Here is a 26590-nt window from a genome sequence, read left to right on the forward strand (position 1 = left end):
TGCTGGTGACAAAAAAAATGCTGGTGACGAAAAAATGCTGGTGACGAAAAATGACGAAAAATGCTGGTGACGAAAAAATGCTGGTGACGAAAAATGACGAAAAATGCTGGTGACGAAAAAATGCTGGTGACGAAAAATGACGAAAAATGCTGGTGACGAAAAAATGCTGGTGACGAAAAAATGCTGGTGACGAAAAATGCTGGTGACGAAAAATGACGAAAAAATGCTGGTGACGAAAAAATGCTGGTGAACAAAAATGGCGAAAAATGCTGGTGACGAAAAACTGCTGGTGACGAAAAACTGCTGGTGACGAAAAATGACGAAGAAATGCTGGTGACGAAAAAATGCTGGTGACGAAAAATGACGAAAAATGCTGGTGACGAAAAAATGCTGGTGACGAAAAATGACGAAAAATGCTGGTGACGAAAAAATGCTGGTGACGAAAAATGACGAAAAATGCTGGTGATGAAAAAAATGCTGGTGACAAAAAAATGCTGGTGATGAAAAATGACGAAAAATGCTGGTGACCAAAAATGACGAAAAATGCTGGTGACAAAAAAAATGCTGGTGACGAAAAAATGCTGGTGACGAAAAATGACGAAAAATGCTGGTGACAAAAAAAATGCTGGTGACGAAAAAATGCTGGTGACAAAAAATGACGAAAAATGACGAAAAATGCTGGTGACGAAAAAAATGCTGGTGACGAAAAAATGCTGGTGACGAAAAATGACGAAAAATGCTGGTGACGAAAAAATGTTGGTGACGAAAAATGACGAAAAATGCTGGTGACGAAAAAATGCTGGTGACGAAAAATGACAAAAAATGCTGGTGACGAAAAATGACGAAAAATGCTGGTGACGAAAAAATGCTGGTGAACAAAAATGACGAAAAATGCTGGTGACGAAAAAGATGCTGGTGACGAAAAACTGCTGGTGACGAAAAATGACGCAAAAATGCTGGTGACGAAAAAATGCTGGTGACGAAAAATGACGAAAAATGCTGGTGACTAAAAAATGCTGGTGACGAAAAATGACAAAAAATGCTGGTGACGAAAAATGACAAAAAATGCTGGTGACGAAAAAATGCTGGTGACGAAAAATGACGAAAAATGCTGGTGACGAAAAAATGCTGGTGACGAAAAATGACGAAAAATGCTGGTGACGAAAAATGACGAAAAATGCTGGTGACGAAAAATGACGAAAAATGCTGGTGACGAAAAAAACTGCTGGTGACGAAAAATGCTGGTGACGAAAAAATGCTGGTGACGAAAAATGACAAAAAATGCTGGTGACGAAAAATGACGAAAAATGCTGGTGACTAAAAAATGCTGGTGACGAAAAATGACAAAAAATGCTGGTGACGAAAAATGACGAAAAATGCTGGTGACGAAAAAATGCTGGTGACGAAAAATGACGAAAAATGCTGGTGACGAAAAATGACGAAAAATGCTGGTGACGAAAAATGCTGAAAAATGCTGGTGACGAAAAAAACTGCTGGTGACGAAAAATGATGGTGACGAAAAAATGCTGGTGACGAAAAATGACAAAAAATGCTGGTGACGAAAAATGACGAAAAATGCTGGTGACGAAAAAATGCTGGTGACGAAAAATGACGAAAAATGCTGGTGACGAAAAATATGCTGGTGACGAAAAAATGCTGGTGACGAAAAATGACAAAAAATGCTGGTGACGATAAATGACGAAAAATGCTGGTGACGAAAAAATGCTGGTGACGAAAAATGACAAAAAATGCTGGTGACGATAGCACCAGCATTTTTCGTCACCAGCATTTTTTCGTCACCAGCATTTTTCGTCACTTTTCGTCACCAGCATTTTTCGTCATTTTTCGTCACCAGCATTTTTCGTCATTTTTCGTCACCAGCTTTTTTTCGTCACCAGCATTTTTTCGTCACCTAGAAACTCCATTCACAGTTTAAAAAAATCCACCTTACTGTGGGCATGCATCCTTGAGATGTTTTACTTTGAAATGATTTGTAGTTTCTGAAATATTTAACTTTAAGCGCCCAATGCAATGGCAATGGACATTTAAAGGGGGAAAAGTACAAACTTTGGCTTTTACCTTTATCTAATCTTTCTTTGGGGGGGGGGGGGGGGGGGGCACGCAATAACCCCACATTTGCAAGACCACATAGAGGTTTGGGTTGTGTAGTTACCTTGCCATCATGATGTAACTCCAAAGGTGGACAAGAAATAAAAAATAATTTCTCCATTGACAAGAAATTGATAATTTAAAATATGCTCCTCATTGACTTACTTTCAGTGAAGAGGCTCCTTTAAACCCGTAACTAATAATATATCGGATATATATATATATATATATATATATATATATATATATATATATATATATATATATTAAAGACATTTTGACATTTAAAAAAAATAAAATAACAAAAAGTTTTTAAAACGTTTTTTTTTTAATCAAACAACAATTTGGCGGACCCCCTGCAGTACCTCCGCGGACCCCCTAGGGGTTGCGGACCCCCTGTTGAAGACCTCTGCCTAATATTGTATAAATTCAAGCCTTTGCTCAAGGTGTAGGCCTACTTGATTCTGTACTCAGCTTAATCCCACCACTGGTCTGCCAATTTGCCACCAGCTCCTGTTCCCAAGCAGCTGCTAGGCCCTTGGCTACAGGGTGATCATCAAAGGTCATAAACTTGTCGTATATCTCAGATAATCTCTCTGATGGGGTTTGACTTAGAAAAGTTAAAATCTTAAACTAAGTCTGAGAAGCTATAGAAAGAAACGTCTTTGTAAAGATCTAAAAAGAAAAAAAAAAGCTTAGTACCTTGATTCTGCCACAACATGTGAGAGGTGTCTTCAAGTGATGGGTGGGAGGTGGTTCCTCACTAGAGGCATCAGGGTGGAGGCTGACATAATACGTCTGAATTGAAAACAGATTTGAAGCATAGGCTGCACCACAGGGTCGATTGTAAACTTGGAGGGATTGGTGGGGAGCTGAGTAAGGCCATTAGGGAAGACAAGGAACATGACTGTGCCTCCAACCTGCACCATAATATCACTAGAGATTGAAGCCAAGAAGTCAGTCTATGAATATGTGCTGACCACTAGTTCAATCTATGAATATGCGCTAACCAATAGTAGAATTAGATATTTTGACAAGGCGAGGACGCCATTAAATGTAAAATTAAATTGTTGCAACTTTAACCACATTGTCACAGCACACTGGGTGTGATAAATGTTATATTATATTTATATGTAAATAAAATAAAACAAATATATAATATACGTTGCTGTAGCGCAGAATACACCCATCTCCATATTTCAACTTTATTTATTTTTAATACATCAGAGCTATTCATGACATATTCAAGTATCTCACAATGTATAAAGTCACCATACCAACTTTGATGAGGCAGTATTGTGTTATTCTAAAAACATGTTTTTTTTATTTCTTGAAAAGTTAATATTTGACATAACTGGTTTCTACCCGACAGCAGAGATAATAAATGTTTATTTATTTTTGATTTAATAACAGGGCTAGCAAATGTAAGGAAAGCAATTGTCGCCGCCAGGAGACTATGTTTTCGTACTCTTCCTTCCGTGTGTCCACCAAGCTAACATTGGTCAAGCTTCACGTGACACGTGACAATATGTTGAAAGGGTGTGCTTTGATTGGCTAGCGAGACGCATGATGAAATAGAGATCTATAAATAGGTGTCACTTCAAAAGATCATTTATATCTTTTGAAGTGAGGTAAGACAGGATTAATCAGGAACAGTACTGGCGGAGACCTGTGCTCTGAGAAGCACATTTTCTAGTTTCACATTAAATGGGGTTCAAGGGATATACGTTTTAGTTTTGTTAAAAAGGTAAAGCTCTATTTAGTCTCCCCATCTCTCCAGCTCTTTAGTAAATAGATCAAATTGATATCCCGACCTAAAAATGCATTTTCCATTTCTAGTAATGAAAGACAGATTGGAAAACTTGAGTCTGCGGGAAGGTCAAATCAGTGACCTTCTGATTACCAGACAGCCTCTCTCTTGATTTGTATTGATGAATATAACAACAGCACACAAGTAGGCCCAGTCTTAACACTTTATTGTGGACAGGGTAAGCAGTAATCTCAGGTAGCGCAGAAAAGTAGCACACATCAAATCCAGCCCATACAGAAAATCAGTCCATGAAACAAGAGATAAAGCAATGGGATCCAGCCTTGCCCTGAGGTTATGGAGTGTATCAAAACAAGCAAAAGGTCACATGCTAGAATCCATTTTTTGTGTCATTTGAAACTCGAGGCATGCCTTGCTAGCGCCTGATGAAATACGCCTCCGTCTATACACATGGTCAAAGTTGAGATACAGACTACAGACTACTGAATTTTTCAGTTGTTTTACTTCATCCTGAGTGCCCCAACAAGACAGCAAAAGAGGTCTATAGAGAACAGCGTGCCATTTTAAAAGGCTAGAGGCACAGTCAGGGTTGGTAATCCTGCAATTGAGTAACACGAGGTGAGCGGTTTAACAGACGCTGTGTGAAATTCCTCACTGCCCACAAGTGCAAAACACATACACACCATTGCCACAAAGCGAGGGCTTTTCTCTGGCTGATGGAGTGTTACAACTTGAAAACTGGCCACGGTGGCCAGAGGACACTTTGTGGTCCCAGCCAACATCCCTAACAATAAAACTATGCAAAACAACATAATTTTAGAAAATGGTTCATTCAAGGAAACACTGGACATTTAACAGGGTCGGAAGGGAACAGAACAGAGCAGAAAACAAAAACAAAACAAGGCATCACAAGTAGCACCTGCACTTAACCCGCCCCGACACTCCTGCGTTTGTCAAAGTAGGTTAGCATGACGCCCTGGCAAATATATACTCTGAAGGCAAACGGGTCTAATAGGTAGTCTACATTATGACTTTCATAAAGGGTTCTCTTCATAAGGTCACATGCCTGCCAACTGACAACTCAACACACTGGTAAGAGGAGGAACAGCCTCACCTTCAGCAGGGAGACGGGGGTGTGTGAGCTATATTACAGTGGGCTATATTACAGCAGTTCTCAACGTGGGGTCCAAGGACCCCCAGGGCTCCCCAGTTAAAGTATTGTTAGGAACCAAATGGACCCCTACAGGTCTGCAACTCCAAAAGAGTACAAATGGAACCAAACGGACCTTTATGGTGGACACTCTCAGAGTTATGGGGGTCCATGCACTAAAGCGTACCAAACTGGGGGTCCTTGAAATTAAAACGTTTGAGAACCGCTGCACTACAACACCGCCTCACACAGGCTGGTGGTAAATACTACAAGTTAGGTCCCCTCCACCACCACCACCCCCCCTCCCCTGCACAGACTTTGCAGGGATGCTAAACCACTTGGTATGTCCAGAGCTGCTCTGAATTCCAACAAACAAATGAGGCAGAACCAGGTACAAACAATCTGCTGAGCGGCTTGTAGTGACTGCCAAGTGGTCCACATAGCTGCTGTGCATGTATACAACAATGCCTCCCTCAAAACCACCCACCTCCCTTTAACACTCTTTCCAAAGGCAGATTGCGGTCGTTACACATTTATATAAAACAATCTGAAAAAAATCATTCGAAAATATTTTCACCGTTGGGGGGTGGGGGGGGGGTCTCAATAAGTACAGAAAAGGAGTGAGTGGGATCATACAAAGATGCAGGAAGTCACCACGATCATTAATATTGATCGTTTGAACAGATATTTTTTTTTGTTATCCTGTGTTTAACCGTATATACACACATTACAAACTAACCACAAAAATCATGACTGTGCACATTGTTTGCTTTCTCCATACAGTGTACACATTGGTCCAACGATTGTTAGGGTGGAGGGTGGGGGATTTTGCAGGAGAGGAATGATGATGTAAGTGACTGGAATGAGTGATGCCTGATGTTATACTTAGTTAGGTGCCGGCAGCACGCCTTTGAAAACGTTGTGAGCCGTGTTAGAAGGCGTGCCACCGGCACGCAACCGACCATGAAAACCAGGCGTGAGTGAGGAGTCCCGACTGGAAGAGTGAGGATGGGAATGGACGGAGAGAGAGCAAAGACCTTGATTGATTTTAATCATCAATGAATAAACATCATCAAGAAACAAGACGCCGTGGGGGATGGCAGGCAGACAGAAAGTACACAGTAAAATCGTCAGTGTTAAAATGATACACTGGTTTACTCTAGAGTCTACAAATGTTAACCAAATGGACCCGCCGTCACAAGGTTAGGAGGAAGGACCCAAACGCAGATGTGCGGACACTGAAAGTTGGAAAGCCCTTACTGAAGAACCCAAGGGATTTCTCTGAGAAACGTTGTTAAAACACACACAGGAAGCCAGGAGTCCTTATTAAGTAAAGGCAATCTCGCAATGGTGGATTATCACCACCATTGGGCAGTGGGCAGGTCAGTTACTGGAGAAGATTGTTTGATGAACTGACAACTTTTGCTAGCGAGCAATGACTTGTATAGAACGTGGGTGAAACCGTGACACCCTTACAGGTTCATTTGGTTACATTTGTACACTCTTGAGAATTGCATTTTACTGTTGAAGAAAAGAAAGGGGGGACTTGACAGTAGGAGTTGTAGGGGCGGCAGGGGTTGGGGGGTGGGGGGAGGTGGGCTGGTTCAAAGGATCAGTCCCATTCTTTCTTGATGGTGAGGTTCCAGTCCCAGGACAGGTGGTCGTGTTTGTCATCGTCGGTGAACTTGGACTTCATGTTGTACGTGCCGCGGGCCAGCATGCCTTTGGGCGCCTCCTCCAGCGGGGTGAGGAACTCGTACTCCTGGTCCGGACGCGGCCCGTAGCTGCCCACCATGTAGTCCGATTTGTCGACTGTGCGGGAAGGATATAGAGGAGGCAGAGAGAGCAAAGGAGAGGTTAAGTCACCGTTTTCAATGTCAGGTCCGGGGACCACCGCAAGTTCAAATTGGACCCTTTTGGGTCCACATGATTCCATTTGTACACGCAGACAAAAAAGAGATTTTGTTTTTGTTTTTGTCACATTCCTGAGCCAATAATTTGATGACCAGTGGAGACTCATTTGAGTCTCCTATTGACCGATGACATCGAATTATTGGCTCAGGAAAGTGACAAAAAAAAATCTCCATGAATTCAAGGCTTCATTGAGTGTGTAGTTGATAGGAAACAAGTCATTTTTTGGGTAACTACTCCTGTAACAGTAGCCAATCATTTTTCTCCCAATATAGTCGTTAGGTCAATTAACCCTCCCCACTCATTTCTGTGTTGCCACTGCTTCTGTATCCAACTGGCTCACCTGAGGCTGTCAGTGCCACTGGGAGGACGTAGTGCCTCCATTATACTCCTCCTGTGCAAACACCCCCCGCCTGGCTTCCCTCCCACTAACAAAAAATGCGTTTTAACCCTCGATGCAGATTTTAAAGGATGACTTCACAGATTGTATTAACCTGGATCTTATCGTTTCACTGAGGAAAAGCGCCAGACATTTTTTTTCCCCCCGCGCCTTTGAGAGCGAGCTCTCGAGACACAGGATGCACTGTCAAGTTATGTTACGTCAGATTTTGCATGTCCTCATACACAGTAGTAGAACAATAGGATTCAGGTTAAATATTGGCGAAGTTTCCCTTTAAGAAGGACAAAAAAAAAGGAGGCCAGCGGACTGGACATGTGATAAATATTTAGGCCAATGTTGAACTAGTAACTGGACATGAACTGGTTGTGGAGGTAGAGCCAAAGTAAACAAGTCTCTCCACCAACCTAAACAGATGAGCTGCAGTGATTAACAACAGACGGCACTGGGAGCCTGGGAAAATCAATAGCAATGTCAAACACACTCGCATGGATTCACACAGCGAGTGCACTGAATACAAACAAAACATCATGTAGTTGCACCGATGAAACAGTCATCTTCGCTCTCTTTTTCTTGCATAATATTTTTTGTTGCAACTTTTGGTCAACATTATTATTATTGTTTATTTTAATGTTCTTGCCTTTATTGATAGTCACAATGGAGGGAGAGTGTGTCGGGGAATGACATGCAGCAGTACTGCTTGTACACCAGTAGGTGTCCTACCCGACACTCAATGGAAGTGTAGGGAGACCTCCGACCACTTCAGAATGATGTACTGGTTATATCACTGTTTCCCAAACAGTGGGTCGGCACCCATGTGTGGGTCGAGGACCAATTTGTATGTGTCGCGAGTGAATACCCCTTTATTTTTTGTTTCCTACATTTTGTTTTTAATCATTTCAAAAGATTTTCAAAGAAATCCCCCCAAAGAATTCCATTAAAAAAAAAAAATCCATTAATTAGAGGGGTCTTGAGCTGAAAGGTTTGGGAACCACTGAGTTATATTGTATGGACATACTCTATCATACAGATTGGTTAAAATAAGGTTTTATTCATTATGATAAGTTGTGGACAGACAGAATGCATGGAAGATGAGCTACGTACGTTTCATTCCTTTCCTGAACGTCTGCTGCACATATTTCAGGCCTGACACGATATCTCTGTTGACCTGCAGGAGAAACCAAAGGGCAGCTGTGATGTCACATCCTGTTTGGAAATGGCCAAATGCCAGGCCGGTTGAAACAAGCACATAACACAGTAAAAATATTTTACTGTGTAATATGTGCTTGTTCAAATGTATCCATATGTTAACTCTGCGATGGTACCAATGTAACCTAACGGACCGGTAAGGATCCATTTGTTTACATTGGAACACTACAAAATGTAACACACTTTAAGGATGTCGTGTACCGTACGTACATGCACATGCAAGCACCTCACCTTGAAGCTGATTTTGATCCTGTACTCAACTCCTTCCTTCAACACAAATGACTGCTTCTTATAAGACTCCAGGTCCCCTGATAGAGCAGAGCAAAAGAGGGAAGAAATTGACTAAGTGATGGATTTATCAAGAGAAAACAACAAGATGCTTTTGAGAAAACTAAAATAAGAAGGAAACCATTGCATATCAGATAAAACTATACATTTCAATTACATTTTGTATGAATAAAAACAGCATGTTTCCCAAAACACAATAACCTAAACGATGATATGACAAAATAGCATAAACAGATGGATGACGACACAATTGGTTACGATTAAGTCCTGCTATTTTTCAGTCATCTCTTGTTTTAAGATTTAACAAAAATATCTAAGGTACAGCTTCAAAGTTGGAGCAGTTTAACATTTTGGAAAGCTGGATGGGGTATTACCAGATTTGGCCACCAGGTGGCAGAGTGTCTATCTGGCCTAGTTTCTCCCTGTAGTTTGGTGTGTGGGCCGTGGGAGGGCACGCCAGCATGGCAGCCTCATCAACCAAATGTCTCTATAACCCACTTAAATAGTCATCATTGTCAGTACTAATTGGCCTGCTAATGAATAACTCCTGCTACGTTTGGAGGAGAACAATTATTGCTGATCATTTCCATTCCTTTAGTATGCCTGCTTGAAAAGGCAAGAAAAAATAAATACCCCCGCCCCCTCCCTCGCTTTCACTCCTGTGTGTTCGCATGGAAAATATTACGGGAGCCAAATTACCCCATGGTCTCTTTACACCAAACACAAACCCTTATTCTACAGCCATTCAATATGCTCAGAGGGGAGACTCAGGCAGAGCTATACAGTGGGTCAACTTTTGGGTTGTGTGTGTGGGGAACACAGCATCTAAAACAGTGGTTCCACCAGATTTGACCCCCAAATTGATATATATTTGGCCACAGACCCCCATCTGAAAATACACTTCTATAAAAAAAATAATATCCAAAATGGCTACTAAAAACCTGGCTAAGAAATTACTTTTGATCCACTTGTCCTTGAATACCTCTGTGTAATACCTATTTTATTTTAGGGTTTTCATATGTGTAGAATCCATTCCTGATGTTATTTTTTAATATCAGGTCAATCTCACATGTTAAAGGTCAGGTCAAGGTTAAATTTGACCTCTGGGAGAACAACAAATTGATGAACATTCATGGTTCACTTAATTCACTATTTATTTTTGTGAAAACTGTCATAAACATGTCACAAGAACTGGTATTCATAACAACATGAATGTAAAATGATACAACATGATGGCAATATGTATCTTTTGCAACTACATCAGGATCAGAAAGTCCACCCATCACATCCTCCTGGCCCTCGCCCTCCTGATTGGCACACACGGAATTCTCTTACCCACATCCTGTTCTACCTCATCCTTACAAGTATCCTCCTTATTGACTTGGCAGAGTCAATAAGGAGAGTCATCAGTAACCATCTTCACCAGAGCAGTTACAGTACATCAGTGATGCACTTCTTACTCTGTGCCCTAAATTGATATTGCACCATGTCACATAGCTCTGACGGTGCCAGGTCACCCTTAGCAATGGGATACTACCCTGGATCTCACATCCACATTTTGTGACATCAAACGACTTGTCAGGTGGTCTGCCACTTTCCACAAAGTCATTTGTAAATGAGCCCACATGTGGTGCAACAGGTTGGTCGGTGTTGGAGGCACCCACCTCACCCACACACTGGGCAAGACCCAGCCGGTTGAGTGTCTAAACGGAAGTAACGGCATTTGGCTAAAGTACCGCCCAAGGAAATGTTGTTGACACTTTACAAATCTGTTTACATTCTCGTGAATGAAACGGGTGTTGTGGTCGAAAAACATTTCTCCGGGAAACACGTACGACGGAAGTCCCGCCCCTTATAGACACTCTGTGCATTCGGTCATGACCAGGCTTTTCTCTTCGCAGATGAGTAAAGGCTTTGCCATACGTATAAGAGGTTGCACAGGACTGTCCCATCCCAATGCTCCATCTGTACTTTACACTGTAGGTCCACCTGATACACCCCAATATATACACCAACAGGACAAGCACATCAGTTTAATCACACCATCACACCATTTCCAGAGATGGCTGCATCAGGGACATGCTGATGTCTGCCTCATCATAAGTAAATGCACTATCTATTGCCAATACTGAAGGTGTACAACATGCTCAACAGCTTCTGCTTAATGGTGCTGACAGACAAGGTCTAGCTTAGCCTCTATGGCATGGAGCACATGCATCACTGGGTTAGATATCAAGCATACTGCACATGGCCAGCACGGAAGAAGTACTTCATCATGTGCGTCCTGAGAGAAAAGGTGACAAGGTACTGTCAATGTGTCTCCCTGCACATTCAAACTGGTGGATGTGAAGTGTAAGAAGAATTAAGTTGTCTACCCACTGTCAGCCAGTAGGATGGAGATGTGTGTCCAGGTAGGCTACAGCTGTATCTGTTCAAATGTCTTTGGCCCACTTGACCACTTCAAGAGGGCAGCTGATACACTCAGGACTTACCACTGAACTTGCCTGTCAGCCCCCCATATGCTGCAAGCACATGCATTTCCAGTGCTGAACCTTGCATCAGTTTTGCAATGCAGCTGAAGAATGACTGTATAACATGCATCCCATATGTCCTGGCTGATTCCAGCATACCTGCAAGGTAGTGTTGATTTTGACAGCAGATTTTGATTTAGTTTTATTCACAGTCTTTTGAATACAATTCTGTTTAGTTTTAGTCATATTTTAGTCATCTGAAATGTTTACTTTTAGCCTCGTTATGTATTTTTGGCTGCGTGATGGCAACGAAATGATTTTCACTTAGCTGCAAGCCGAAAATAGCCGATCTGCAGACCGAAAATAGTTGATCTACAAGCTTGAGCTTGACCTACTAGTCATCGCTTTGACAGATTACAGATTTGCATTCGACACATTTGCGTCATTGGCTGTCCTTTAAGCCAATGGGGATATTTTCCCATACTCTGCACGGGCGGCCTCGTCCTCCCAAGCTATGGGTAAGCGACACCTATTTGTCATTGGCTGTCCTGGCTGTCCTTCACTCCTTTAAGCCAATGGCGACACGAATGGGGAGACGGCCCGCCCCCCGCAGTAACAGCCGCTGTCCGCTCCCCTCATTCACACACTGCAACAGTTGCAGACAGTGCAAGTTGTATTGCAGCCTCAGGCAGGAGGGTTAGCCTAAATACTAGCGTGCTTCATTAGACCTAGTTTGGCTATTAAGTTATTATTTGGCCATGTTCACACTGACTTCAATCTTTGCTATTGTTGGGAAGACCTGTGTGGTGTCTAAAAATGTTGCCACCACTTATATAAAAAACATTATTAGCGTGTAGCGTCGCAGATTCTGTTGCCAGGTTTGGCAAGAGAAACAAGCAATCCGAAAAACAAGTAATCAGGTCTATGAAAACACACACACACACACACACACACACACACACACACACACACACACACACACACACACACACACACACACACACACACACACACACACACACACACACACACACACACACACACACACACACACACACACACACACACACAAGAATATGACTTCATTGAAGTCATTTCTTTCTTGTTATTTGTTGATGAAATTGTCAGTATATTTAGTCATAGTTTTTATTTTGTTTTTGTCAGTGAAAAAAGGTAGTCAACAGACATTTTTCGTCATAGTTTTAGTTGACGAAATCAACACTGCTGCAAGGTGTCAACAAACAGCTCCATGTCAATTTTGAGGTGAATACTGTACATGTCAACCAGTGACTATATCTGCTGCCTGCTTGGACACCTGGTTGGACGATAAGGTGCAAGAGAGACCTTGATCTGACCTAAAGGTAAGATCAAGGTCTCTCTTGCACCTTATCGTCCAACCAGGTGTCAGGTAAAATCTTTACTGACCAGCAATTGAAAATATAACATTAGAAATAGATTCTACACAAATTAATCCCCCCCAGGTCCCCATATGAATCACCATAAGTTCACAGATTCCCTCACACAACTACAATACAATTTGTTGTTTTTAACATAATTTACTAAACCTTACCTTGGGACACCATCTTTGATTTGGCAATAAATAATTAAGTGATGGTAATTTAACTGATTCAGCCACATTCCTTGAACCCTAAAACCTAGGGTTAGACACCGAAACCACCTTTCTAGGTTGAACAGTGTCATATAGCCATTTAAGCTCCTGGCGGCCATATTGGACTTTTGGTATAATTTTTTAGGGGGGTTAAGTAGTATGTTTTCATATATTGAACCATGTAATTTTCGCCTAGTGTTATAAAATAAAATGCATGATAGCGCCCATAAAGCTAACATTGGTCTGACTCTATCACATATTTTCTAACTCTAGACATGCATACCTGGAAAAAATGGAAATACTCAAGTAAATGTACCTCAAAATTTTACTTAAGTACAGTACTTGAGTAAATGTACTTAGTTACTTTACACCACTGACTACTACTCACCCTCTAGGTCGAGGGTCAGGGGGCCTGGGGCCGTCTCACACATCAGGGTCAGTCGCGTCACCTTGACATTAGGTGCGGTGGGGTCCACTACAAAGGAACAAACAGGTAAAATCTTTATGAATTCATGTCAAGTTTATGAAAGAAATCAGTGTATTAAAGCAGGGGTTTTCAACCGGTGGTCCGCGGACCACTGGTGGCCCGCGGAGGTATTGCAGGTGGTCCCTGGCCATGCATTAAAAAAAAATATGTTTTTTTTTATTTTTTACTTTTATGTGATATTAAATGTGAGCTTACCATAATCACAGTAATCCTTAATCATATTCCATCATATTCAAACAAAATCACTGTATTTTATTTGATATTATACTGACATTATAGCTATTTTCTCCAGCTCCCTGCGGTGCATGAACCCCCCAGCACTACCCCACCCCACTTGTGTGGGGTTGGTCTATGATGGACCCACCACGCACTATAGTGGTGGTCCCCAGGTTGCTCTTGGTCAGGATGGTGGTCCCTGGGTCAAAATCTGTTGAAAACCCCTGTATTAAAGGGATAGTTCACCCCCCCCCCCAAAAAAGATTTTCTATCTATTAGTTACCCCATGGAGACTTGAATTCATGGATATTTTTATAAGCCAACATTTGGAGCGACGCCCACTGCACTCTGGTTGGTTGGGGAAATCACCCACTTCCTATTCCAGGAACGTCAACAGGCTGGTCCAAGCTCTTATTTTGGCAAAACGCGAAGGAAAATAAAAGCCTGAAGATCGAGGCTATCAAAGTATTGCCTTAGGAATGCTTTAGGAATCCCTTTAAGTTCCTCCTTGACATTTATAAAAAATCTCTAGCTCTTCTTCTCAAAGTTATTTATTAATCAGACGGTTGCACTGCTTCTGGTTCCCTGCTTCTACGGCTGCTTCTGGTTCCCTGGTTCTAACTTGAACACACGCCATGTTGTTCTGCGCCAACACTTTCACTTCTAATAAAAACGCCTTGGGCGCGCACCGCAACAACAGACATTCCTTGTTTAATGTTGAACAGGCTGCCTGCTCGGGCGGGTAACCCAGTCATAACCTGAAGCTTGTACTGGTCAGTAAAAAGAGTCAAATATGCAGGTCACTATGGATGGTCGGGGTGCAAAGGTTCAGCAGTCTCTGTTCCTTCCCTGCTCTGAACAACTGTCAGCAAGGAGGAATTCCAATATGTTATGATCATCCATCAAGCAGTACACATATCGTCTCTGTCGGGTGGAAACCTCATGTCCAAACAAAAACGGTTACTTTTCAGGATTCAAATTCAAAAGTAGCAGATCTACAAGCTCAAAATGAGTCGCTTTGCGCTGCATTTCGAGCTTGTGGATCTGCTACTTTTTGATGCTGTAGTGTGGCGTTAATTTACGGGAAAGAAAAAAAAAAGTTAGAATATGGAGATTTTCTGCCCAACAACAGAGATATAAATGTGTGACTTGCGGGGCCGTGGGCTCACAACATCAAGTCTAAAGATCTATGCTGGAAATCATCAACCTGTCAGAGTTGCTGACAGTGCAGCTCTGAGAGGAACCCAGACGATGGCATGACCTGTTTTTTTCCCCTTCTTCTTCTTCAGTGCCCACAGACTAAGCCTGTCACAATTACTATATATAATCACCTGTTTGCAATTATCTGAGTAAATCGCAATTATTTTGCACACTCGTTAGAATCGAGTCCATACAACTGAACATTCAACAGAAATATCGCATTTAGGCGCTCGGGTGGTGCAGTGGTAAAGTCAACTCAACATCACAAGTTTTCCATTCATAAGTTTCTCTTTCACTTCTACTTCATCAGGGATTAGAGAGATTTCATGGCTGTCTGAAGTTGTTTGCACAGCATGGACTGTGATTGGCCCACAGCCATGCCAATGACGCCATAAAACTTTATGCGCGTGTGTGTGTGTAAAAATCCCACCACACACCTTTGCAGGTGTCTACTTTGCCCAGCAGGGCTTCCTTGTACTTTTGGAGGCTTTCGTCTTCTTTGTCCAGCTCCTGGATCTCCTGTAAGCTCTTCTGGGCGGGTGCTTTGTAGTTGATTCCGCTCTCGCCATCGTCATTGGCCGCTGCGATGGCCGCCAGCTGCTCTGGTGTGGGATCCGGCTCGTCAGCCATAGTCTGGACTCTAGATGAGCAGAATAAGGAGGAGGAGGAGAAAGATGGGGGAGGGGGGGGGGGGGTGATAGTGGATACATTAAGAGAGAAAAGGAGAGGAGAAAAATAAGTTAAAATAAGTCAGAGGTCCGCGCAGAAAAATCAGATCCCATTATGGTGACTCATGAGCTTTAATGAAACCTGTTCTCCATGTGGCGTGTGTCAGCGATGCCTCTGCAGCATGATTATTGTGGATTTACTTCTTTACCTAGAGGGTGACCTCTGTGAACCTTGACCCAGGGCAGGGCTCTGGCTGTCAATGCCTCTGTGTAGGGTACACCAATACCATGTGTATGCACGCACACGCACACACACACACACACACACACACACACACACACACACACACAGAGTCTAGGACTATGAGGCTAAAATAGAGAGCGGAGAGAGAGATAGACAGAGAGCTGGTCAGTCAGACAGAAGATGGGACAGCCATGCATGCTGTGAACTGCAGAGGTAAACCATGGCTGGAGAAGGGGGATCAAAACAGATTCATTATCTGAGATGTGCTCCTTCTGTATTGCCTGTCATTTCTCCTCGGCCACCGGCCGCCCGTCCTCGGCTTGCGGGCCAACAGGAAACCAGCGGCGCTAATGTGGCTCTCTGCGCCCGGCTGCGGTGCATTAGCGGTCACTACCGATTAGCACAGAGGGAGGCTTGATGCTGAGCAGAGACAGGAGGGAGAGCAGCATTAAGCCTTATCAGTCTTCCTCTCGCCATCCCAGAGATATGGAGGGGTTGACGGAATGGTTTATGAAGCTGTGGATGGCGCTCACTCCCTTTCTCATAAATATAATGAAGACACAATGCTGTATAAAACAGGCTTTCATAAATAACATCTGGTCTACACGTGTACGAGCCAAGCCTATATTAAATGTTTATCGATGGCAAAAGACAGTGCTTTCGTTTGACTGAGTGGTGGCCTATCTCAAGAGTTACCAAACCTTTCAGTGCCGCGACCCCCCAAAATAATCATATTTGAACTGGGGGCCCCCACCCCGACAAGCATTTGGAATTGTAGGCATTACATTTAGTTTGACTCGGTTCCACAGAGAAATATTGTGAAAATAGCTACAAAATAGCTACAAGCTCAGTCACAACAGCGCCTCGCACTGCGAGGCGTGGTTGTGAGCTTGAATGAGATTCTAGCTCAGCTATTTCCACAATGTTTGCCTCTTTCTTACGTAATATTTGACAATTTGGTATTAAAAGGGTCTAAGTCCTTAAATTGTAACTTTAGAAATGTGCAGATACCATGTATACACTTATACAGCATGTTGTTTTGTTTACTGTTGAGTGAGAAAACAATGTTGCACACTAAGCTAATCATCTGGGGCCCCCCCAACAATAATTTGAGGTTTTGAGGACCCCCTGGGGGGCCCCGAGCCCCAGTTTGGGAACCACTGGCCTATCTAACAGCCCCTTGTCTTGTCAGTAGGCTTGTTGCATATAGATGCTACTTATATGTAGAAGGCTGATCAGTCTGGCTAGCTTGCTTCCACCTGCATCAAATAACTGAATGACAAGAATCTGTTTTTATTTATAGTAATTTAATCTACACTGATCAAATCAATTACACATGCGTAATCTAAGTTCTATTTTACTATTTGATCACTAAATTGCACACATATGGCGTACGACCAAAGATAATTATAACCAACCTAATGTTGTGACATTCAACACCCTTTCATATTCACACATACTTGGAATAGAAATAGAGTACTAATAAAGTACGTACAGTACTAATAAGGTACGTAAAGTACTAATAAAGTACGTGCTTGGGGAGGCAATGTGTGTGCAAAGATGCATACATGTCACTGTATGAGACAGGCAGAAATGATGTGGACAATTGAGTGCACGTATATAGTGTATGTGACGGACATTGTACAGTATATTAGTTGTACATCTGTATTGTTATTGTATTTGCTTTGTTCAGGACCCCAGGAAGACTAGAGGCTCATTCATGTGTCTCTAATGGGAATCCTTTAATAAACATAAAGAAAAACATGAGTGGATGCATAAATGTGGAAATGTAATTGTGAATATGTGGGCACAATAAATCACTTGCTTTCGCAGTCAATTGTACAATACATTACATAAAATTGTATGTTATTATTCATAATATTATATACTGTACTGGTCCACAGAGCTTGTGTGGTCAGCCCTCCAATCTCACTCCACTCTGAACAGAGATCTGCAGTAACTCACTCACATGGGAAACAGACTAGTGGATAGAATGAGGGCGTGGATGAACTGTGATGGAGAGGTGACATACAGCGGTAGGTCCAGTCAGTCAGGGCTGTCAACATCATGACATGTTAGTTGAGGATTAAGACCTGAGGCCGATTCCACAAATGCCTTCTAAAGCAGTTCTTTCAATATTTTTCAAAAATAGCAGATGTATTCGCTATGGCTTGTATATCTGCTATTTTTGAATGGCCAACGCTAAAATCGAAAATGTTTTAATGGGTCTATTGTCATACAAATAAATGTGATTCACGATTCAAGTGTGTTTTTGGCATTGAACATTGGGACATATGAATTACATTTCTGTTTGCCCTTTTGTATTTGTAAAACAGAAATGGCACTATACAAAGCCTATTACTGAAATATACCAAGGCATAATGCACTATGGCCAAAACAGGCCATATACTTAAGGGATAGTTCACCCCTCGCATTGAATTCATTTTTGTCTCATTCCTAATCCCAATAATTTGATTACCAGCAGAGTGACTCAAAGAGTCTCCATTGAGTCTCCGTCGGTCATCAAATTATTGGCTTAGGAATGCGACAAAAACGAAAGAATCTCCATGAATTCAAGGCTTCATGGGGTGTGTAATTGATAGAGATTTTGGCTGAACTATCTCTTTAATAACTTTAATCTTTAATTCTACAAGCTCAGCTCACAACATAAATTGTTTTGTAAATGCATAAAAAAAAGAAAAGGAGAAATGTGTCCTAATTGCCCAAAACAGGGATGCCAGGTTAAAGTGGTTAAAAGAGCATGTGCAACGATGTGTGTGTGTGTGTGTGTGTGTGTGTGTGTGTGTGTGTGTGTGTGTGTGTGTGTGTGTGTGTGTGTGTGTGTGTGTGTGTTTTAATGACTGCCAAGGCCCTGCCCATACGGTCAATGTCGCAGCCCCATTCTATACACTTTCCACTTAAACATTCCATCCGAGGTTAGGCTGACCCAGTCAAACGTCTGATGCAAATGTGATCTAAGCGGAACAGATGGTATCAGAGATACCAGTGAGATGAAGAAAAAGCCAGACAGGATGACCAGGCCAGTTCAATTCAGCACATTAAATGCAATTTGCCATCTGAAACTCATCTGCTGTCAACAGGGACTTCAATCTCAATCGTTTAGTCTACAATGCTGTTTCTCTTGCTTAACGTCTGTCAATATTACTATAAATCCACTTCCTCAACCTTCCTTAGCCCAGCCTAATAATGCCACATGTTCATATGAGCTCATCATCACAGGGTCCAGCTCTATCCTCCTGTCTTAGCCTCCCCCAGCAGCTGAAACAATGCACACGCCAGAACAATGTAAGAATGTGCATGACGTGGTCAAAAGGAAGCTGCCTACCCAACAATGAGACAGGAAGTCCATGGTATCACGGACATGAACAACATTTTGTTCACAACTAATAGAAGCACATAAGAGTCTAGTGCTATACGCATGTCATATGAAATGTGCCATGTAAATAAACTTGACAACTAACAGAAAAGTATCCCAGATATCAAATGGCCAGGGAACAGTACATCCTTTATCCCCTTTATTTTGACCCAGTTCCCGGAGTGTGTTTTTTTTTTACCCCCGTGGAGTTTTTCTTCGCCCAAGGTCTGAGGACAGTGGATATCAGTTTCTCTCTGGGTCAGTAAAACCCTTCGAGACAAATACGTTTGTGTTGAGGTTAAGTTTTTAAAGATACATTTGTCATATTTCCTCACATTTATTGCCAACTAATTTCACCATATTAACCCAAGTGTCACTATTTTAGGGCAGATCCGTGTAGGTGGAAATGGTTCGCATTGCTTCAGCAACTAAAAGATAGCTGATCACATCTTAGCTATCTTTTAATAGATTAAGTATAAAAAGCTTATAAGTACCAGTTTTGTACTATGGAGCCTATTAATGTAAATCTGTTTCCTAAATGAGACATACAGGTATATGCCACCATATTACTGAATAGAAAAAACTTGGATCCACTCCTACAGTAAATAGAGAGACTAGTTCATACCTGATGATAAACTGTACGGGAGGCTTCAGATAATGTACACAAATGCTACTACAATCCCACAAGCAAACCAGCTTGCTATCAGCCATCCTAGCAACAGCTCCAGCAAATCACACCAGTGCAAACACACTGGAGTGCAGGCACTGGTTTCAGCCCTGCAGGTGACAGGCCTGTGGACTTTAATAAACTCCACTCAGCGCCACCAGAGGCCTCGCTGTCCACGCCCCTCGCTATCCACGCCTCTTCTGCTTTGCATTGTGATCTGATTCTGAAATTAAACAGCTGGACGTTGTCCAACCAGGAACCGAGTGCACAGAACCAGCTTCTTCTCTCTCTCTTTTTTTTTTAAAACGGGGCCTCCGTGTTCTCATAAAAGCAGAAATTCCTGTTCCGGCAGCAGTACGCTGTTTTGGCAACTCAGCTGCGTGTGCGAACGCATGCCGCTCTGAGAGAATGAGCGAGGGGCTCCCTGTCAGAGAGACAAGGGCGTTGGGGGTGAGCAGATAAGGCAGAGATGCTCGTAGGCCTGCGTCCTGCGTTGCTGACGCACCATATTGCGAAAGGACGCATTCATGACAACCCTAGTGCGTCCATGGGACGCAGCTCCGATTAGCTCCGATAATATATAATATTTGTCAGCTGTGATCTACATGGACTCTCTCGGTTAGGCACCGTCGGTGGAGAAGTATAACTCTCCGGTTAGACACCGTTGTACTGGAGAAGTATAATTCGGTTAAACGGCGTTGTGTGGCAGAAGCAGCAGCACAGCCCCTCGCTGTTAGTCTACGCTACTCACACAGAGAGAGAGAGAGAGACGGCATGAGGACCTGCTCTTAAACGTGTTAAAACGTCTTGGATAGACCACTGTCTGGAATAATAACTGATCATCATACATACAGGTCTACTACTAATCTCTGTTGCTGCTGTCATCTTAAATTGACCAGCCAAAGTAAAATCCCCGATTTTAGAGTGTTCTCCCACTTGCTTGGAGATCAGAGTGATGTATGTGGTGGATTAATGCATGTTGCCAATCAGCTGTGTAACATTAGCAGGTTAACGATGGCTCGTTGATCCTATGCATTTGACCCTGATTTGACCACAAAGGCAAACAAAAGCACTAATTAATGGCAGCTGTAAGTAACCGGTTGTCTATCGTCTGTGTCTTGTGTATGTTTAATAGGCAACTGGATGTTTTCTGTAGCTTAGAGATATCATAACAATTAATTCCCTGAAGAGGGTAGACCCTCTCCCTCATGCTAAACTTAAAGTGACTTATAAGGTTCCACTTCTCCTCAAAAAGACAACTTTATTTTCCTTTCTCAATGACAAGCCTAATAGTATTATTGCATGTTGACTATGTGCAATAACTGCAAGCCAATGTTCATAGGCATTGTCAGTATGTCTTCATTATTTCTTGAATTCCTATTTCTTTATTTGCCAATACTTCCACTGTAAGCCAGTGTTTTCAGTCTACACAATAAATAGTAAAAATAAATTCTACATTCATAAATAATACAAAATAAAATAATAATAATGATTAAAAGGTTCTATGATTAAATGTATTCTATTGGTCAAAGGTATGTTAAATCCACCTGTTGCCCACTACTAGTATTTCTTACCATAAGGTGTGCTAATACTACAGAATCATATACATTTGAAAAAATATATTTATGATTTTTTAATATATGTATATATATCGGTATCGGTCTTGAAAAGCAGGAACGGGTCGCACTGATCTAGATCTGCTATTTTCACAATATGTATCTGTGGAACTGAATCAAACTAAATTAAGTGCCTCAACTCCTAATTCCTCAGGGTGGGGGGTCCCCAGTTAAAATATGATTATTTTGGGGGGTCGCTGCCTGAAAAGGTTGAGATCCACTGCATCAGGATATAATGTACACAGTCACACACGCATAGAAGATATGGAGATTGGAGATCAAAGAAAACGATAGGGGGGGGGACGTGTAATTGGGGACCCATAAAATGTCCCTGGGACCCATCTAAAAGACCACCCTTGCATCCCAGGACCCATTACATTGAAAACCTAGCAACATCACTGTAAGGCTATCCTATCTTTCTCCCGTCCATCTAGGGTTCTACCGCTCTCTCCCCATCCTTGGGGTAACAGGCCTACTCACATGCTAAAGTGCAGTATGTGGAATGGCCGGCCACATTCCAAGCCTTCACTGAGGGCGTGGAGTCAAGGAGTGGTGTGGCGATAAATCAGAGGGAGGGAAATGACACATATAGATAGTACCAATGAATGCCTCTGGAGCCAAAATACTGGCCGACAAGATGATTCCCAGTGTCCACAAGCTTGGCAGAAGACGAATATTCCGGCATGATACTGATCCAAAACACACTGCCAAAATCACATTAGAGCCTCTAAGGAAGACAATAGTGAATAATAGGCTATGACCTGACCTGGTCACCTGACTTGAATCCAATAGAACACCTTTTGGAGTAATTTAAGGAGAAAGGTAGAGCAACACAATCCCTCCAGCAAAGAGCAGCTGAAAAACAATTGTCTGACTCTCAACACTGGTATCCTCCATGCTAAGGAGGATTGAAGAAATCATCAAAATAAAAGGTGGAAATATGAAGTATTTAAGAAATAAAAGATCTGAATCTCAGCATTACTTAAGTTACTAACAGTTTAGATTTACTATATTAAAAATAAAGACCCTACCAGAACTCAAGTGTTAGTTTTTCATTTTACATAGCAAATACCCTAATTTTCAACCTAGGAGTGAAGCAATTACTGTAATATTATAAAACTTTGAATCATTTGACATTTAAGTGGTATTGCACAGGTTGTACTCACTTCTGTCATGGTGTACTGTATACAAAACCATTAACATTCAAACAATCCACAAAAACACAAACAGTCACTGAATGACTCACTATCAGTCAAAAATAGCACTACAAGTTCACAAGATCTGCTATTTTTGGCGCACGGACAGAGAATAAATCCGGGTTAAGGCTGCTCCAGCTGGGAGAACTGGACATCCATCACGGGTATAAATGTGTGAATCTGGACTGTGTCAAGGGCACATGGATCATGCGACATGAGAATACAAGCCTAATACAGTGATCCACAAGGTTTCAATGATGCCCAACTATGAGCGGATCCATCATGTAGAACTAGCCTCTGACGCAGTTCTGGCTGTAGCCGAGATTTGGGGCCTAATTGTATAATCTGACAGCTGCCACAAAGCTATTCCAGGGAGCACCGTCACCTGTCACACAGTGAGTGACAGTGGAAAAGTTATATACTACACAGTGTGACAGGACTGATAAGCAGGAATCACATTACATAGTCTGATATGTAACAACAAACCTAATAGACTGTAAAAATCACAGTCTGTAGGCTTACAAAAAGGAGCTTCGTCATTGAGAACCTGAATCATTATTTTCTAGGACAAACACACAGGTACTGGTTTAAATGGTGACCTTGATGGCTAGTTTACACCACCGCAATGGACGGAATCAAGTGTCCAACATGGACAATACAATATATGTTTAAATGTGGGCTTAACAACACAAACTCAGCAATAACAGCAGCAGAGATTTGAGCAGCTAAAATATGTTCACAAACTTTTGCCCCCCCCTCCTCCCAGTCATCCAATATCAGTTTAGTCTGGTATTTACAACAGGACCTCACATTCAGAGCAAGACAATAGACTATAGCCTACGCAAATAAGTGTGGGACCTGCTCGCCGTTGTGCATGATGACATCATGCTTGCGGTTGCGGCTAATGTGTACTACTTCAGCATGTGTCCCTTTCAATTGTCACATGACTGTCATCGTGTATTGAGTAACAAGGTTACAATTAGCCAACCTTTAGTGTGGCCATAGGGCTAGGAGCTGTTCAACAGCCGAGTCAACACCTAGACAGTCAAGCAGAGAATGAATGAATGAGGTGTCAGCTTAACGGACATCGCTGACAACTCAATAAAACTGATTAGTTTGAACAATATGGACATTACGGACTCTGTAGCTAAATGCATTCCTCCTTCGGGGTCAGGCAGCTCAGACAAACAAAGTTGCTGCATGCTAGGCTGACAGAGCCATACATAGGCCTAGCCATTGTTCAGCTGCACCACTTCCAGGAGGAAGACTCTGGGGTCATCATCCTCACAATGATAAAAAAAAAAAAAGAAAGAAAAACACCTCCTGTTGAACCTCTCAACCTCATGCTTCTCTCCACATTACCCGCTCAACGCTGCATCCGGTTAGGGCTGTCATGACATTTTAGATCATGACGATCGTTTTTGGCAATACATAAATACATTTCCGTTTGCCTTTAAGCTTTTGTAAACAGAAATTGCACAGGGCAGATTATGACAAAGAATTTAAATGTGCAAAGAAATGACTAACAATAACCAGTAAAAAGAAATATGATCAAAACAGGCCATATATTCTTCATCATTTTGTCCCACAAAAAAAAAGTAAAAAATAGAGATCTACAAGCTGTGAGATCTACAAATGTGTCACATCGGGGTTTTGTGAGCTTGTAGATTACTATTGTGTAAAACGTATGAAAATCTTAAATGCCCTAAAAGCCCAAAAGAGTGACGCCAGCTTGAAAGTGTTTATATGAGCCAGGACAACGATATGGAAATAATGATGGAAGTATGACATTTGTGTTAATTTGTTTCATCCAGCTGTTTTTGAATGGAAATGATTCTCAACGATTATAATTGCAATTAGCTCAAATAATTGTGGTCAGGCGATTATGTAATAATTGTGACAGGCCTGCCTCCGGTGAGCACAGGGCACCAAGAGCGAGATAATCTGCTCAGATGGCTCAGGAGCTCACCATTAAAAAACACCAGGGGTTTTGGAGGAGCTGACGGGAGATTAGGCGACTGTCTCTTAGCAACACAACAAGAAAAGTACAGAGGTCAGGATTACGTCTAATGAGGTGGTAGGGGTGTTTAGAAGTGTCAGTGGTCACAAATCAAGAGGATTCCCCAGATGAAACCTCTTAAGCCAGATTTACTGTATATTTAGTCGTCCGATGGGGAGTCTCACGCCAAAAACAGCACAAGCTTCACAAGATGCCCAAGTGAGCCGTTTTTGGTGTCCTCGGGAAGCTGAAAAGATCAATTACTGAGTTCAGTGTGCCCCTCTGAGACAGAGATGATACAGTGTGCCCTTCTGAGACAGAGATGATAACATAAGCCTTCTTAAAGTAAACAGTGAGTGGTCTGGTCTACAGCACAGGGACTTATCAGGATCTTGTGTGAAGAAAATAATACATTTGGCAAACCCTCTACACACATGTTTAGGGCTACAACTACAGATCATTTTCTTGGAGATTTTTCAATCGATTACAAATCTGATTAACGACTTACAGATCTGCTATTTTAGCTACTATACTTTTGAAAGTTTTTACCTGTGACATGCCCAAAATAGGAATGCCTGGTTGAAAGTTCCCAATTTCCTCCCAAAGTGATTAATTAAAATTGATTACTCTTTTATTATAATCAATTAAATCAATTAGTTTAACTAACTGTTGCACCCTACACATTGAAACATGGAAAAGCTAGATCAGGGGTCGGCAACCTTTTTGACATGAAGTGCCATGTTTTTATTTTCTTGACAGTCAGCGTGGCATATCAACATTACGTTTAATTATGACACACTTACAACTTTTTTTCTCTTCTTTCGTAGTATTTTCTTTCATATCAGGACGATGATCATTAGACAATAACCCACCTATCTCCCAGACTCCCTCCTCAGTCAGAGTTTGAATGAATGTAGAATTATGTGCAGGATGTAATTTGTATACAGATGTGAGGGGACTTCATTTAATTGACTACATTTGTACAAATATTTGATTGTAAACCAAAAATCATCTCTCTCACACTCACACGCCAGTGTGCCAGTGATTACCCTCCCCTGTGCCAATGTTGGCACCCGTGCCTAAGGTTGCCTACCCCTGAGCTAGATGATACAAGTTCATAAATCTCCTGTCTTCAATAGCACTGCAAAGCTATATTCTCTCATCTGACCGCGCTGTCTTCACACCGTTGTCTTTGCACACGCATGAGGCGATGGGTCAGTCAGGCTGACGGCAGAATGAAAAATTCAACGCATCACACAGACTGAAGCAACCATCAACAAGCGGTCTTACAAACATATTAGTCTGGAATCCAATAAGACACACGTTGGCCTGTAGCCCTCTTCAAAACCAAGGTACAAACATACTGATCTCAGATTTAGTTTAGGCTGGAAACAGAATATTTTCAGAGTCCAACGTTCTGAAATTTACATTCGCTTGAGACTTGCTCAAAATCTGCCTTGAGTTGGCAGCCATTGGCCCCTGCACAGTGCTCACTGTCTCTTGGCATTAGCGCTGTGCTGCAGATGTCTCTCTCTCACACACACATACACACAGTGTCTTTGATCCTCCCTGTCAGTAAGGCTCTCGTGAGTGTGCCTAAACCTTTGCAGTTCTTCCCTTTTCGCTGCACTGGATTCATCTGTGTGTCTGATGTGTGGATTCGGATTGATGCTACACCGTGAGCACATTGGCATCAGTCTTTCATTCATTTTATGTTAGCGCTGCTAGCCGAGTCTTAACAGTGTGCACTATAGTGGCAGGCCAGCAGCCGTACGTGCGATTTCTTTCTTTCACGACGTGATTGGGGTGCTTCCTTTTCCTGGAGAGACACTAGTGACTCGCATCCTATAGAGTGCTTAACCACACATTGTAATGTAATGTGCAGCAAAGGGTTTCACTTCAAAGAGGTGCACTTGATTTTATCTGCAAGGACAGATGCGCCTGATTTTACATTTGATTAAGCGTGTTCTGGGGATGTTGTGGTCCGTTCTATAAATGGAAAGAGTAAA

At 42.1% G+C, this 26590-nt stretch overlaps 1 protein-coding gene and 1 long non-coding RNA gene across 2 annotated transcripts in view; one reads left to right on the forward strand and one right to left on the reverse strand.

Annotated features, from left to right (window-relative positions):
• The first annotated feature begins 3388 nt into the window (after positions 1 to 3388).
• LOC311055681 lies at positions 3389 to 4232 on the forward strand. Its single transcript, XR_014601819.1, has 2 exons — positions 3389 to 3567; positions 3829 to 4232. It is a non-coding gene; the product is annotated as an uncharacterized lncRNA (long non-coding RNA).
• Positions 4069 to 26590, reverse strand: part of LOC311055680 (rho GDP-dissociation inhibitor 1-like) — a 28326-nt gene continuing 5804 nt past the window's right edge. The window contains exons 2-6 of the mRNA XM_084071946.1: positions 15253 to 15455; positions 13301 to 13387; positions 8776 to 8852; positions 8440 to 8503; positions 4069 to 6839 (exon numbers count right to left, since the gene is read on the reverse strand). Coding sequence (XP_083928072.1) covers positions 6640 to 6839; positions 8440 to 8503; positions 8776 to 8852; positions 13301 to 13387; positions 15253 to 15445 — 621 coding nt within the window. The 5' untranslated portion in view covers positions 15446 to 15455 and the 3' untranslated portion in view covers positions 4069 to 6639. The remainder of the gene's footprint in view (positions 6840 to 8439; positions 8504 to 8775; positions 8853 to 13300; positions 13388 to 15252; positions 15456 to 26590) is intronic.

The sequence above is a fragment of the Gymnoscopelus microlampas genome (genome assembly GCF_963454915.1).
Source record: "Gymnoscopelus microlampas genome assembly, chromosome: 11".
NCBI lineage: Eukaryota > Metazoa > Chordata > Actinopteri > Myctophiformes > Myctophidae > Gymnoscopelus > Gymnoscopelus microlampas.